We start from the raw sequence: 16,567 nt of genomic DNA on the forward strand, positions 1-16,567 counted from the left end.
TTAATTCATCATTTTATGTCCCTCCTCAAGACATCCTTGGAATTAACACAGCTCTAAAATTATATTGTTTTATGAAATACTTTTATTTCTGTTTTAAATGCAACAATGGCAAGGCAGCTAGGATGGATGGCTAATGGCTAAAAACCTAAGGGGTAATGAAGCATATCGTGTTTTTCCCCCTGTGTATTGACAAACTGCATATCTCTAGCTAAGATGGCTTTGGCTTCTTAAGTACCGCAGAGTCATTGCCTGAACCTGCGGTCTTAGTCTTCTCATATGAAGGGCACTGTGCGTTTATGGTGTATCTAACATGTTCTTTTTTTCCTGTGGCCTAGCAGAACGTGGGCGTGCTGTTCAAGATCCGTGTGGTGGGAGGGTCTGCATCCTACAGCTACCTGTCTCCTCAGGACGGACGGCCGCTCTACCACCCAGCAGTAGACAGGTAAGTCTCGCACACACGTATCAGCCTGACTCAGATTTCAGAGCGTGTTGGTGGTTGTCTTCTGCAGATTTAGCTCAGCAGGCGTTCCTTTATATAGAAGCTCTGCATGCTGTAGGTGCCTGACAGAAAGAAATTTGTTGTGAGTGGCTCCTATTACTATACCTCTGGTTGCTGATTTGTTTCCTTTTCTCTCCTTGTTCTGCCCAGGCAGAAACTTCCCACCCTAATTTTTACGGTTTGCATCTTTATTTTCCGCTCTTGGCAGGTTATTATATTGCGATGTGATGCTGTGAAGGTAGACCTGTTTAGAGACTATCCCCTGGATTCAATCGATGTCCTTAAATTTGACTCAGAATCTAAGATAATTTTTTTTTTCTCTCTAATTCACAAGCACAGTTTGGCGCCTTCAGCAATCGCTGCAATGAATAACAAAAATGCGTTTGTTCTGAAAAAAGTAACACTTGCCCTCATTTGTAAATCCGTTTTAAGGACAAACGATAATAGAATCCAGGGGTATGTCTGTTCTGTAGTCACCCAACGTGAAAACTGCGGCAGGTGCTCTGGTAAGGATGTTGCGAAGCCGCCAATGTGCTATCTCACACCCGCAGGGCATTATTTGTGGGTACAGGTAAAAAAAAGGCAGCAGACAGCACAGCTGAGAGTAATTAGCATCAGCCGGCTACCCTCCTCTCATTGCTGTCTAAGACATGTGGGGTTGTGAGATGTGATTGCTGGAGGTGGGCTGCACAAATTCGCATTGGAATGCCCCCTGTGTGGGCCTCGGATGCCTCGTGGACCGAGAGACAGAGGTGCATCTGTAACAAATGCGGCTGCCGCCCAGATCCAGCTGCCTCCTCACCGGTGACACCAGCGGCTGCTGCCAGCTGTGCGGTCTGTGAGGGCTTATTGCCGTCGCAAAGCCAATGAGCCAGTGAGGAGCTTAAAGAGCTTAAATTTCCTCTCCTGTGACGGCAGGCCTATTCGCAGGCTTCTCTTTATAGCCAAAGAGTGGGTTCAGTTTTTCTAAAGAGAAGTTAAGTACATGCGTTATATTTATATCTGCTTTTTTAAAGTGTGCCCACGCACGAGGTCTCATTCTTTTATAAAGACCCAGTGAGAAGTGAGGTTGCCCGATGGATTAAGTGCACCAGTCATACAGACTCCATTCCTCCCAGATGTGTCCCCATTTGTCTTCTTGTCTGTGCCCTGGGTTCACACAGGGGACCCCTGCCCCAGCAGAAGACCCCACTGCCTGGTGTAGCTCCTTTTTGAGAATGCTGGAAAGCCTACTTAGTTCCCAGGGGCATGGTGCACGCGCGCACACACACACACACGCGCGCGTGCGCACACACACACACACACACACGCGTGCGCACACACACACACACACACACACACACACACTCACACAAACACACACATGCACCCCGCCCCTATATCAGTGATCCACTGGGGATGATCCATTAACTACATGGGTTTCTGTCTTTATTTTACTTTATTTCTCTACAACGTGATGTTTCAGTACTCTCAACATTGCATTACCATCATCAAAGTCCATGCCTCTGAGGAAGAGGTTCAGTTTCATTCCCTTTAAATAGACCAGCCAAACTGACTAGAACATGAATGGCACTTGTGTGTGAGTACGCATCTGCGTCTGTGCTATGTTTACTCCTGAAAAGGCATTGACGTTGTTTATAAAAGTGTCTTTCGAATGTCAGCAGAGAGAGAAAAAGCAGAATTTCCATAGCTTCCCTCATTAATTTGAATGACCATGCTAATGGCGAAGTTTTTCTAGTCTGCAGGCTGTGTTGTCTGACCTCTGCATGACCATGCAGCCATTGAATTTGCAGCCGCCATATTTTTCAATGCCCCAGCAAGAGAGTGGCAGCGCAAGGAGAATGACCTCAATTCAGCATTTACTATACAAACATTACGGCTGGGAAGCGACTTCATTTTCCCAGCATATGCTGAACATGGCGTTCCACAAAATATTAATACCTCAGAGCAACAATTTCAGGTATGAACAACATTCAGTTACGGGGATCTACTCTCAGTAGACACAGTATTATGCTGTGAGCTTTCCACTTAAGTTAGACCATGAGCCAACATCATAAAAAAAATAGGATGGGACAGAGAGGTGGGTCCACAGACAACAGGAGACAGAAGGATGAGGTCATAGCCACACTGAGAGAGCTAAGGGCCCTTGGACAGGGTGACACAGGCAGGATCATAGACGGGATGAGAGACACAGGGTAAGGAACAGCATTAGACAGAGAGAAAGGGTCACAGACATACTGAAGGGGAGAGAAATAGGTTCTTGGATAGAGTGAGAGAGACAGGGATAGGGTGAGACAGAGAGATACAGGGACATGTATAGGGTAAGACATGGTGAGATTGGTGGTGAGGGCAATTTTAAAGGCCATAATCTTTATGAACACTGAGCTCAGATCAATAGCTCTCGGAGAAGTAATTCTCCAGTGGATGTGTCCTGTGACTGTTAAGTCTGTTATATACGAAGGACCTCTGCTGCATTGAGTCATTCACATTGCCTGGGGTTTATTATTAAAGTTCCCTGCAGCAGAGAGGAAATATGCTACCATTGTGGGCAGGATGGCACTTCAGGTAAGTTCCTTAACACAAGGTAAAGCTGGCGCTGGAAGGGAACGCTCTGTGATCCTCTCCCTAATGCCTCTTGCTATATGTGTTGAAGTCAACAGCCTGGAGAATGAGCTTCTGCCAGCGGGGTGGTGGGGAAAAGGCGTGGTGAGGAACTGATTTTCACACTCCGTGTGGATTTCGTCTGTCTGGAGATGAGACAAACCCCCGAGGCGGGGGTGGTAGATTTGATGGCCATCTCTCCTCGCGCCCCCCTCCTCCCGTTCTGTCCACAGAAGTGGCAGGTGTGAGATGACAGTGTGAGTTCAGAGAGGGTGTAGAGGGGGCACAGGCAACGGAGCACGCCTGCGTCTAGCATCAAACCTGCAGCCTGAAACTGCCAACTGGCAGACAAACAAAGACACGCTTCATGCCGCTGCTGGGAATATATATAGTTTCAAGGGGATTCTTTTTTTTAAATGTAGAGGTATTGGTTTACTGAAGAGCAGCATTTCCAAAGCTGTTCAAAGCAAAGCCATTGTCAGAATTGACTGCTTGTGAGTTGTCCAAGGAGATGGGGAAAAAAGTAATGTTTTATTTCTTTTTTTCCCCCACTCCCACTCGACTCCTGACATTCAAGCTGGCGAGCACATAAATGATAAAGTCTAATTAATTCCCACCACGTTCCCGAGTTATTCCAGCCCGTCTTTAAATCTTCTCAGAAACAAATGCAATTAAGGAAAAGAGGCTGCTTGTCAGAGTCTGACTTCATGATTTCACAGAGGAAACTCTGTCATGGTCTGAAATCCACATCTTTAACACCCATTCTATTATGTGTGCGTATATATAAAATAGTTGTTCCCCGTTACAGTTCAGATGTCACAGGCGGAGAGAGCGGGTGAGGGGGTGGTGCTGCTGCCACTGCTGCTGCATGGCACTTAAAAGGCTGTGTGTGGTTTTGTTTCTGCCGTTTGAAAGATGAGCTGATGTGTCTCCAACAGGGATGAAGCCATAAGGAGAGGACAGTACCATTTACAGTTTATTCCTCAATGCTAGATAGATACAGAAATGTGTCTATCGGCAGTGTAGCATAGTGGTAAGGAGCAGGACTCATAACTGAAAGTTTGCCAGTTCGATCCCCTGTTGGGGCACTGCTGTTGTACCCTTGGGCAAGGTATTTACCCTAGAATTGCCTCAGTAAATATCTAGCTGTATAAAAAGGTAACATGCAAAAAATTGTAACCTGAGTCGCTCTGGATAAGAGCATCTGCTAAATGCCAATAATGTAATGTAAATGACTGCAGTCCAACAAGCTTCACACAGAAATATGCAGCTCCGAAGCACTGTTTGTAAAAGCTCTTTGCTCTAATCAGACTCTGTTCAAGAGAACCAATCCACTGAAGGTTCCCATAGTTCCAGGTGTGGGCAATCAGGACCTTATCAGAGTCAGCAGGTGGTTGAGGCTGTCTGTCCACCACACGGCCCCTTGTGGGGTCCTTGAGGCTGATGACCTCAGAAGGGTGACTGAAATTCACAAAATTGAGGGGCGGTTCTGCACCCCCATGTCCTCTTTTTGTTTTGTCAACAGCAGAAATGTAAATACTTGTACACCAAAAATCCAACACGTAACTGCTGGTGTCCTAGGCTTTTTCCATTAAGTGCACAGGGGTGTGGTCAGTCGTAAGAGCCGCCTTTAGCAGATAGTACTCCATGGCTTCAAGTGCCCAATGATTATTAATCATTCCTTTTAAACTGTGTGAATGGATCTGTCCTCTGAGGAGAAAAATATCCTGCTGAGGTATACACCAGGTGTTTCTCACACACACACATAAACAAATACACACACACACATTTTATTAAATATAAAAGCTGGAGTTTTATTTTATGAAATATAATAGCTGTAGGAGTTATCTTTATATAGAAAGCATTTGTGAAGTGAGGAGCCCTGCAGTGCCTGCAAGACTCTCAACAAAGCACTTCAATAACAGCAACAGAAGTTATCATAAATAAAACATTGAATAAACACCTCATCAAACAAACAAATCAGAAAAGTAGCCGAGACCTAGAGGTTGCATAAGGCTTTTGAGCAGAGTGACTGGTGGTTGAGCTCTGGTGCAGAATACCTCTAGAGGTAGTCTTTGAGGAATGTGGCACAAAGTTGACACAAAGTTGAAAATGAGTGTGCAAAATCTGAGCCTCATGCGGCCATATTAAGTGCGGCCGAGTGTGGCCAGGGACAAATAACACCGATGACAAACAAGCACACAGAGATTTAGAAATCAAGCCTGGTAAGTTTGCCAAATGTGAGGTGAATGAGTAAATACAAAAGTTACTGATGTGTGTTGTAGGCTTTTTTGCCTTAAACCAGATGGTACAAAGTATCAGTTTATTTTGTTTTTTGTTTGATGTGGATGGTTGTATCACCTGCAGACTCTCTGAATAACAGATCGGCTTTAACAGCCACAGGAAAATGAACATTATTTTAAGATAGTAATTGTCTGTGAATGGGCCCTGCTGAACAGCACAGTTTAATGAAGTGAATGACTGCAACATTTGTGGATCATCTTCATACACACCTATAGAAGGTATTGAAATCAAACCTGTTGTGCTCAAAGAACAATAACATCAAAGACAAAAATGCAACTATGAATATCAGTTATCAGCATGATGATCAGACTGAACTCCTAGCGTGCAGTGCACCTGTCAATTTTCCTGATCAGTGAAAAATACCTGGGAACACAGACACATATACAGGCATAGGCATGGGGGGTGTGAAGAGAGGGAAGAAGCTAATGAAACATATAATCTTAGTGAAGGTGAGAGCTGGGGTCTATAAGGATTTGACTGCCAGATTGAGAGAGCTTAGAAGTGTGTGCTTTTAATAAAGTTGATCGGTAAATAACCAGCATAACGAGGGGTACTCATATGCACCACAGAAGCAGTGTTCATGTTTGTTTTTCCTGAAGCACATATAGGATATTTCCTGGTAACCAGATGAGAATACATCGGCCAGCTCGCATCCCAGACTCAGTGTTGATGTGTTGATTCACATTTTTAAACACTGTCAACATGCAAGTTTAAATATCGAACACTTTTTTGGTTTCATGATTATCACAACTGTTACATTGTTACTCATTGGATGTCTTCATTTTTTATTGTAATAAGAGCTTCCTTTTTCCACCAAGTGGTCCAGTCGTGAGAAGAATACGACACTCTGTGGCTGGAATGAGTATTACAGTTAATATTGCGATAATGACAGTGAAGGACACTGTACAAGTGGCTTCCTTTCCATTGTCTTACTCCTTAAGCAGAGAGCATTTGTTTGCTGTGGAGCATGAACATAATAAGTAACTGAAAGCTAAAGGCAAGTGGAGGAAAATGAAACAAGCAACAAAGGAAAGAACGTGCGAGAACCTCTGGATTTTTGTGTGGTTTAATCATGCTAGACTGTCAGTTAACCACTCAAGTATAAATCCAGAGTGTCGTAGTAAATTTCAGAATTTCACGTCTTTAATGCAGTTTTAATGCAATGCATCAGACATTTGCATGATTCCATTAAAAGAGATTTGCCTTGACCATGTCTCGTGTCTCTGAAATGAATGCAGTTTACATGCACAAGGTATTTACATCACCATCGTTTTGTCATCTATCCTGACTAGTGTGATAGCTACGCTCAGTGTCATCTGTTCCGCTCTGCTGATGAGATGCTAATGTTGATGGGAGAACAGGTGCGATCCTCGACAGTGTGTTTTGAGTGCAGTTAAACAGTACCTACTTACAACGTGAGCAATAATAAGAAGGGAGCAAATAAATCTCTGCCCTGCAGGAACAGTGATAGACCAGATGACCAGAGGAAAAAAGGGGTTTTCGGATCTTAGTGACAGTCAGGGATATTCTGTTTTTGCCTTTGAATGCACTTTGCCTTAATTTCAATCCGACCCTTTTGGTAATCTCCCCCAGATACAGTGGGGTGTGTATTTCTTTATAGGGGGCTTCCCCCACCTCAGTCACTAAACTTTTTTTATGCCATCAATCACACACATGCAGTGGGTGTCAAGACTCAATACTCCACAAGAAGATCCTGTTTGAAATCATTTCCATTATAAAGAATCTGACCAAAAAATGACATCAGACACCCAATGCATTACACTGTTCTGATGAGTAAGCACAGGCTTCTGTGTTTCTCCTTACATTGCCTCCAATATTTAATTGTAGGACTTTAACCTCTGTGTTCTCAGTCTTTCCTGGCATTCAGAGCACTTTGGTGAGCAAAGGGGGTCCGTCTTCCACTGTGCGCTTGCACACAGAGGAAAGAGCTGGAACTGTGCCGTGGACTTTGGTCTCCACAGAGAGGATCAAGAGTGCCACAGTCCTCATGTCGCGAACGCATTAATTGTTCTAATTATCCGATTACTGTCTGGAAATAGACACAAAATTACACACCTGGTGCACAGAATCTTAATGCGGTTTTTCCCTCCTCTAATGCGGGCTCTTTCATTTGCAAATAAACCTGCTGAAGCACCGTTAGTCCCAGCTCGGCGCTCAGTCAGGGACAATGCCACACACCTGCGCTCACCGAATCGGTGGCGCGTTTGTGCAATTAGCCGACTCTCTACCCCAAACACGAGGCATGAGCACATCATAAAGGAATTCTACATTTCGGGAATAAACGGGGACAGATTAGAGCGGGTACAGGCTGAGCTGTTTAGCTGCACAGTCTCCCTCCAACCACAGCCATCTGTATGGAGGCTGTTATCATCTATTATGTAGTCAGGCTAAAAAGGGGGGGTGATAAACGGCCGCGTCTGTACGGCAGCGCTTGAAATTTTCATTACTGTGACAAATTTCCTGAAAGACGCATTATTATTGCCCAGTAACTGTTGCAGTGCCCCAGTTATACCTCTATTAATATAAATGATTCATGTCACTCTGAGAGACTGGAGCACAGTGCACAGTCATATGAGAAACCTGTCCCTTTAAATTGTCATTTCGTGTGAACTGCCACATTAATCAACGGCAGCGGCGCTCTGTGTTGAGAGCCTGTTGATGGGGTAAAAAATGTGTGTGGAATGAATAGGACGGCTAGTCTAGTGAACTAAGAGCATGATTCTAAATCTGATAGCCCTCATTCAGAAAGGTTTCGCTGTTGGGAGTAGAGCAGGCCTGAATGTCTGTTTAAATAAAGTTCTGTGAATGCATGTTAAACTCACAGGCTAAAAGCAGATGCATTTACAAAATTGCAGATGCAGCTACAAAACTGCCGTCATTGCCCACTGAGGGTAGATGCAGTTGGAAAAATCAATGGTGGAAAGAGTTCATTGTTCCAAATGCTGGGGCACTGTAGATGTGGGGTGATGAACACAGGAGCCTGCATTCAAACCCTTGGTTGAACACTATTCACAACATCACAGGCTGAGCATTATTTTTCACAAGGTGCTCTATTTTCAGATTGTATATTGTGTGAAGTACAAGTTTGACATGACAGGTAGTGTGTTCATAATCACGCCATAATCGTTTTGCCCGGACTTAGAGATGCGTTTGATACTTCACATATGTGATGCGCAGAAGGAGGGATGATGATACAGAGGTTGAGGTTCCCATGGGAACACTCTCCCAGTGCTTGAGTGAGGTGGGCTGCCCCTCGTTGCTCCTCGGTGCTGTGACACAGCTGCTGCTGTGGTCCTTATGTGCACCTGTCACAGGGCTGAGAGGCTGCAGTCGCCAGCCCCCCTTAAACGCTCATCACATGTTCATGCCACAGCATCGCTCAGGAGTGGCGTATTCTGTTTGTCTTTATATGTTCAAAGGAACGATGAGGAATGTCGACACTGTGTGCACGGAATACACTGCATTTTAAATACATTTAGGGAAGGAGATTGATTGATTTTTCATTTTAGTTAGTTTGTCAAAACTGTCAAGACACAAACCTTGCAAGTTCATTTTGCTGATGATGTGGATGGTCATGAAATAATTAATTAAAATCATTACAATCACAAATGTTATTTTCATTTTTTTTGTGGTACTGGACGTGGATGCTGCCATGAAGTTGTTTTATTAGCAGAGATATACAGTATGACATAAGGACATGTAACATGACTTTCATTTTTAGTGAGTCACAAAGAAGCCAACATCATTGTACCCTTGCTATTACTTATGGAACAATGACACCTGGTGGACATTTCCTCCTCAGCTGTGCAGTACATGATTCATACACTGCCTGCCCATTGATAGCAGTTTCAGCTGGCAGTATTGAATTTATCTGAATGATTAAGATGGCTCTCTAACTGTTCATTTTTGAAGGACGTTAACTGTTACTCATACTTCAAATCTTAAATGCATCATGTCAAACAGCTCTGTACACAGTGTGTTGAATAATAGCAGAATGCCTGTATAATATGAAGAGACGGCGACAACATTAAGCTAGTAAATAAATGTAATGAATCATGTTGTGTGTTGATGGGGGAAGTGTGGTGTGGAAGTCTACAGGGCTGTGGAGGACTGAACCCTGATCTGTATTCTAGCTTGTACCTTGTCTGGCCAACTATTGACACTCAGTCACGCAGTGCTTCTAATATTGTTGACTCCTCATGTGGCTTTTAGCTTGTGATTTATACTCTGCCTCACTTGTAAGTCGCTTTGGATAAAAGTGTACGCCAAATGAATAAATGCAAATGTAATGCATCCGGAGATCAGATCCCCGGGGAGGGCCGTGTGTGCTGTGCAGAGCTGTGACCTCTGACCCTCTCTTTCCTCAGAGCTCTGAAGTTCTGTGGCCCCGGGGGACCGCCTCATGTGAAGCTCATCATCGAATGGGAGCATAAAATCAAAGAATGGTGAGTTAACCAACCCCTCTGCCATGATATATACGCACACATATATGCGTGCACACACACACACACATGCACACACACATACATACATATACACATATAGCCCATACATACCATAGACATGTATAACATACACACATACACTGTTTTGTACGCACAAAAGCACACATGCACGCTCATTTTAAAATTAGCTTGACTCCGGGTGGCAACTAACCAGCAGGACACACGCGTGCTTAGCTAACAAAGCCAGTGTTCGCGTTCATCCGAGTGTGTGAAAGAACATGAAAAGTATCGGTCTGTGTAACTGTGCGAGTAATGGTTGAGTAATTATGTGTGTGGATGTGCCTGTCAGCTTGTTTGGCAACATCCAGGAGGAGGTGGTGAAGGATGCTGAGAGTGTGAGAGCACAGCAGCAGCAGCATCTGCAACAGCACAGCTGCACCCTGGATGAGTGCTTCCAGCTCTACACCAAAGAGGAGCAGGTAGCCCCTGTCCTCCCGTCTGTCCGTCCGTCTGTCCATCTGTCTGTCTGTCTGTCTGTCTGTCTGTCTGTCTGTCTCGTCTACCCCGTCAGCACCGCCTGCTCCGTCTGCCTCAACTTCCCACCTGTAGCTCTCTGCCAAAGACTCCTTGAACGCCCGTTTGTCCAAGAACACGCCAGCTTCTTTGTCTTACTGTTTAGTTTCCAGTTTAATTGCAACGGTTGGTAGGCAGCCGGACCATCCTGGCCCCCTCGTCTGTCTCAGTCTGCTCATGCCTGTGATCGATGGCCTCCTCTCTCTCTATCCCTTTTGTGGGCTCATGGTCATTAGACCAATGTTGGTCTTATTCTGGGGTTCTCTGGCCTCTCTATCCTGCCAGCAGTTCTTTGACGAATCTGTTACACACTCGCTTGATAAATATATGTATACATCTTGTAAAATCCTCAGGGCACCGTTTTAAAAACAGCATGCTTAAATGGCGGAGTACTCTGTACTTCATTCTGTTGTGACCCGAGGCATGTCATTTCCTGTCTCCCTCTCCAACGTCTTTACCTTCCTCGCTCAGCTACCTTTTTAAGGGTAGGGTATCAGTGACTCCCCAGAAAGCATGGCTGTGTAAAGGTGGGTTTTATTCCTTTCCGCTGCCATGGATGTTGAGGCTAAAAGGAAAAACAAGCCCACTAAGAGAGCTGGAAGTGGGAGATGAGAGTAGACTGTTTGGCCTATTTTGGTCCTCCCTGCTGTAAACAACATGGAAAGTGACCCATTTAGCATCAAGTTACATTCCCCAAAGCTGGCTGCAAGTTGATCCGGGGCAGTTTTGTTTTCTTTAAAGTGGTTTTCTCTAAAGGTAGCTGAACTGTGAGCAAACTGTGTAGAACACGTGAGACAAGCTCAGGCTGCAAGCGTCAGACACCACTCAATTTCCAGCTGACACCCCCGACAAAAATGGATAAAATAAAAGCTCTTTTATATTAAAACCTGAGTTGAAACAGGGCACAAGAGACCCTGAAATCTTCTAAGACCTGCCACACCTTGTCCGAGAGTCTCAGCTCTTGCTTAGAGGCCTGGATGGATTCTGAGCCAGTATCACTGCTTCTACCAATAACACCGCTTATCATGATGTAGTTTTGGTCCTGCTGAAATCCTTTTAATAGCACTGAAATCTTCCTGGATTCAGTGTCATCAGCTCAGTTCCCATGTGAATCCTCCCATTCCAGCTCATTTTGATGCAGTGCTTCACTGAATTATGCATCTCTAATGTTCTAATGTGTCTATTTAATGAATTATGCACCAGTGTTTCTATGTCTGGCATGTTATTTTCATTTATTTATGTAATTATTTATTTAGTTTTTTATTTTTTGGATGTCATGCTCAGTCATTTCCCCTGTAGGGTCTGGTAAAGTCCTTTCCTGCTCTGCTCTGTATTTGTGTGTCGTTAAATGCTGCATTTTGTTCCAACTTACATGTGATAAAAGGTTGTGTGCCGTGATTATTCATCTTTAATTAGGTTCCACAGACCTCAGAGTTTTAATTCCTCTGTAAATCCTCAGACAGTCACCATGTTTGTGACTCTCAGCTGGACTCCAGTCAGTCTTGGAGATGCAGAACACGTGTAGTGGGAGCTATGCAGGTTATAAATAAAGATTTTCTTGGAGGAAGTGGCCCAGGTCTCACAGGCTGCTGGGCCAATCAGCTCCCGGCATTGTGAGGAGCAGAGAAGGGGTGTGAGCGAAGCCAGGCTGAGGGGCGAGAGAGATGCATTAGTTAATTAGAGACTGTATGGAAGGAATACAAAAGGACTCTTTTGAGACCCCTAATACTTTATTAACTTGAAATGCTCACAAATTAAATGTCAACATTCTTTGGTCAATGAACTGTTTGTAGAACAGTTCTTGAATGTGCTGTGCATATTCCTATTATATGCGAAAGATGAGTCACACATTTGTGTGTGTGTGTGTGTGTGTGTGTGTGTGTGCTCGCTCAGCTGGCCCCAGACGACGCCTGGAAGTGCCCCCACTGTAAGCAGCTGCAGCAGGGCATGGTGAAGATGAGCCTGTGGACTCTGCCCGACATCCTCATCCTGCACCTGAAGCGCTTCCGCCAGGTGGGCGAGCGCCGCAACAAGCTGTCCACGCTGGTCCGCTTCCCGCTGGCCGGCCTGGACATGGCGCCCCACATGGTCAAGAGGAGCCAGAGCGTCCGCAACCTCAGCCCGTGGCCGCCGTCCTGGAAGCACGCCCACCCCCCAGACTCTGGCCCGCCGTTAGAATTCCTCTATGACCTCTACGCGGTCTGCAACCACCATGGGGGCATGCACGGGGGCCACTACACGGGTAATTACCCGAGCTTCATTTGGAGGCCCTGGCTGGGGGAATGGGACATTTCATTACATTACATTATTGTCTTTTAGCAGATGCTCCAGAGCTACTTACGTAGGATGCAGTCATTTCCATTTATACGGTTTGATGTTTAATGAGTCAGCTGTGGGTTAAGTACTTTGCTCAGGGGTACAACAGGAGTGCTCCAGTGGGGAATCTAACCAGCACCCTTTTGGTTACGAGCCCTGCTCCTTACCACTACGCCACACTTCAGTGTAACTTAATGTAACAACCAAAGATGATGAAATATTGCACACTCTCCCTGCATGAAGCATTTCCAAATCATGTAAAAATGTTAGAGCAGCGTTTCCCAAACCTCTCCTGGAGGACCCCTTGTCCTGCATGTTTTAGATCTCTCCCTGCTCCAAATCAGCTGATTTAAATGATCAGTTTGTTATTAAGCAGCTTCAGGAGTTCATAACAAGTTGATCATTTAAATCAGCTGTCAGCAGTGTTTCCCTTACCTTGTCCTGGAACACTGTGTATGCTGGTTTTACTTTGAACCTTGGCTCCATTCCTCAGGGTTAAGTGAGCTCTGCTCCAGATCTTGCATCTATAGACAGTTATCTGTTACAGCTTTACTTCAAAAGAAGGGTGATGTCAAAGGTATGCTTGTGCTGCACAAGAGATCAAAAGTAAAGGTATTGTAAGCGGGAGAGAAGGTTGATTTTAACAATCCCTTATATGAGAGAACGTGGGAGAGTAAGGTTGCAGCAGGCTTCGGAATGCGTTCAGCTCTTTCACTCAAAGAGGAGCTGGCTGACATACATGCAGACATCTTTCTTATAAGCTGGCACCTCTCCCACTACTTCCAAAATGGAGGCATACATGTGCAGACCTGACACATCATATACAAGGTTTAATCCAATAGACATTCTTACAACAAAAGTATCTTACAGTATCTCTTACTTTAAAATCTGCCACTCCAGTAAGCTTAGGGCAGCAGACTGTTGATTTAGCTTTGTTAATTGTTTGATGGTCTTATGCCTGAGAAAAGTAGAGCAACAAATGAGTTGTAATGAATTATCTTCATCTGTACTGCTAATGCACTGCTAATGCTACTGCTAATCTGTCTCGCATTTTACATATATCCAACTACATGTATCTTCCACAAATGATTTATAGCGGATATTTGTCAAAGAGATGACAAATCCACATCAGCAATCAAGTAACAGCTCAATCAAACCGTGATGAATGGAGCTTGGTGGGAAAATAAACCATAAAGAAACTGATGATGAGCACTGATGGTGCTCGTTCCACACAGGGAAACCGAGGGTTTAGCGCATGTCACTCTGAGCAAGGCTGCATTAAAAAGATGACTGAGAAGACTGTGATAAATGACTGGTAGAAAAGAGGCAGCGTGGTGACCCTGAACTGTGTCTGTGCATCACCTGCTGCATGCCTGTGTGTGTGTGTCTGCGCGTGTGCAGCGTACTGCAGGAACTCTGTGGACGGGCAGTGGTACGGGTACGATGACAGCAGCGTGGACCTGGTGCCAGAGGAGGAGATCTGCACCCGGGGCGCCTACATCCTCTTCTACCAGAGACGCAACACGATCCCTCCCTGGTCGGCCAGCAGCTCCGTCAGGGGTGAGTACTGTCGGTATGGATGTTTGGAGTCTGCTGAACAGGCACTAGCCGTGTGGCTGACAGCATTGGGCTCCTCCACCCACAGGCTCCACCAGCTCCTCCATGTCAGACCACTGGCTGATCCGCCTAACTGGGGATAGCAAGAGGGGCAGCCTGGTGTCCAGGGCGTCCACCACCTGTCCCTCCTCCGTGCCTGACTCCCCCGAGTCTCCCGTCTTCCAGGACGAGCCCCCCAAGGAGGAGAAAGGTGAGCCGCCACAGTGACCCTGCTTCTTAGCCCACACTCCAGTAGAAGTATGGTGCTGCAAATTAGGCCTAGCCAATACTGGTGCTGCTTTGAGACTTTAATATCTGTATGGTATTCCTTGCTGTTATCTGTACCCATCTGCAAGATGAGTGCAACTCATAAGTAAGGGCAGCAGTGTGGTGTACTGGAAAGGAGCAGGGCTTCTAACCAAAAGGTCTCTGGCTCAGTACCCTGCTGGGGAATTGCTGTTGCACCCTTGGACAAGGCATTTAACCCACAATTGCCTCAGTAAATATTCAGCTGTATAAATTCAGAAAATTGTAAGCTATGTTAGTCGTTCTAGATAAGAGCGTCTGCTAAACGATAATAATGTAATGTAATGTACCAAGTAAAAATGTGTGTAAGAGGTGCCATGGAGTTAAGATGGCTTGCCATCTGCTCTTGCTGCAGGAGGCTTTGAGACCAGGCCGTTTGTGAGGGGGATTCAGGGTCGCAGTGTCAGCATGAGGACCCCCACCAAGACCAAGGAGGCCCTGAGCAAAGTGCTGCCGCTGCGCTGGTCCTTTGGCTCCAAGGACCGGCACAAGCATGCTCCCGTGCCCAACCCCGGGGAGCTGGTGGAGTACCTGGAGTCAGGGCGCCGGCCACGGTGCACCAAGGACTCCATCGTCACCCTGATGACCGGCCCGACGGAGAAGGACGGCGCGGATGGGCGTCAGCAGGCGGCCGTGAGCTCCCCGAGCAGCAGCAGCCTCAGCTGCGTCGGCAGGTCGGACACGGACCGCCCCACCTCCGGCAAGGTGCCTGAGGGCCAGTCCAGGCAGCCCGCGGAGAAGAGCAGCAGTTTGAGACGCGGCAGCAAGCAGAGAGAGGACAGCACCCTGACTAGGAGGACCTCCAAGAAGACCAAGCAGGACCAGGGCAAGCAGGACTCCCAGTCACGCAGGAGCTCCAGTGCAGGGGTCCAGCCCAGCTCCACCGCTGCTCCCAACTGGGACTCAACGCTGAAGCGGGGCAAGAGTCACTCAGGGGCTGGAGCGGCGGGCCAGGGGGACCAGCCATCCTTGCCCGAGGAGGGTAAGGGAAAGAAAGGAGAGGACTCGAAGAGTCACGACAGCCTTCTGTCATTCCTGAAGCCCAACTTCCTGAAGAAAGACTCCCAGAAGAAGTCTCGGGAGGGTGATGAGCTGAGTAAAAGGAGCTCGTCCAGACTGTCCCTCTCAAACGGGGCGCTGAACGGGGCGGTGGAGGGGAAGGCGAACGGCGCCCCCAGGGGCAGCAGCAGGTGCAGCGAGGAGCTGGCCAACGGCAGAGTGACCCGCGGGGCGGCGGACATCAAGCGCTCCCAGAGCTCCTCCAACATCCCGAGCAAGCCGGACCTGACGCTGCGCAGGACCGCCTCCCTGCACAAGAACGGCCTGGCGGCTGCGCCGCCCCGCAGCCTCACCGCAGACAAGCCCTCCTTTGCCACCCTGCAGAGGACACGTTACAGCACCACCTCCCTGGGCAGGAAGAGGACAGTGCCTGAGTCCAGCTTCTGAGTCCACACAAAGCTGCGCCTAATCAAAGCAATAGCCCCCGGGGAAAGGCAAATGTGTCTGGCTCTACAGACAAGTCGCACAGCTGGTGAGGGAATTCCACGGCCTCAGCAAGTGCAGACATCCCCCTGCTGGTGAGGAGGTCTACTGGCATTAGCAGGGGGTTGCTTACTCGTGTTTCACTGGTTGTATACACTGGGAAAGGGGGGGGAGGGAAGTGGGCTATGAAAGTATATCTGAGATGTTGTGTTGTTTTATCAAAAGGAGTATTTCTTATTGAATTTTTAAAGTTTTTTTTGTGACAACTTTAAGTGCCTCTGTATCCGATACACAGTTTGGATTCATGAACTTGTGTACCATTGCTCAACACTGGAACTGCATGTTTGAGTCACATATATTACCTAGTAATGGTCACTTGTGTCTCAGCATTACCATATGGTAAAGAAAACATGTTTTTTCCTCC

At 46.5% G+C, this 16,567-nt stretch overlaps 1 protein-coding gene across 2 annotated transcripts in view; it reads left to right on the forward strand.

Moving 5' to 3' along the window:
- usp43a (ubiquitin specific peptidase 43a) overlaps positions 1–16,201 on the forward strand; it is a 109,174-nt gene extending 92,973 nt beyond the window's left edge. Inside the window, exons 9-15 of one of the 2 annotated variants that reach the window (XM_036545619.1) lie at positions 336–442; positions 9,793–9,870; positions 10,220–10,349; positions 12,337–12,685; positions 14,161–14,319; positions 14,405–14,566; positions 15,017–16,201. In XM_036545619.1, the coding sequence (XP_036401512.1) occupies positions 336–442; positions 9,793–9,870; positions 10,220–10,349; positions 12,337–12,685; positions 14,161–14,319; positions 14,405–14,566; positions 15,017–16,107 (2,076 nt within the window). In that variant the 3' untranslated portion in view covers positions 16,108–16,201. The remainder of the gene's footprint in view (positions 1–335; positions 443–9,792; positions 9,871–10,219; positions 10,350–12,336; positions 12,686–14,160; positions 14,320–14,404; positions 14,567–15,016) is intronic. The other variant, XM_036545627.1, reaches the window with a different exon arrangement.
- The last annotated feature ends 366 nt before the right edge of the window (positions 16,202–16,567 follow it).

The sequence above is a fragment of the Megalops cyprinoides genome, chromosome 1 (assembly GCF_013368585.1).
Source record: "Megalops cyprinoides isolate fMegCyp1 chromosome 1, fMegCyp1.pri, whole genome shotgun sequence".
In the NCBI taxonomy this organism is placed as follows: domain Eukaryota; kingdom Metazoa; phylum Chordata; class Actinopteri; order Elopiformes; family Megalopidae; genus Megalops; species Megalops cyprinoides.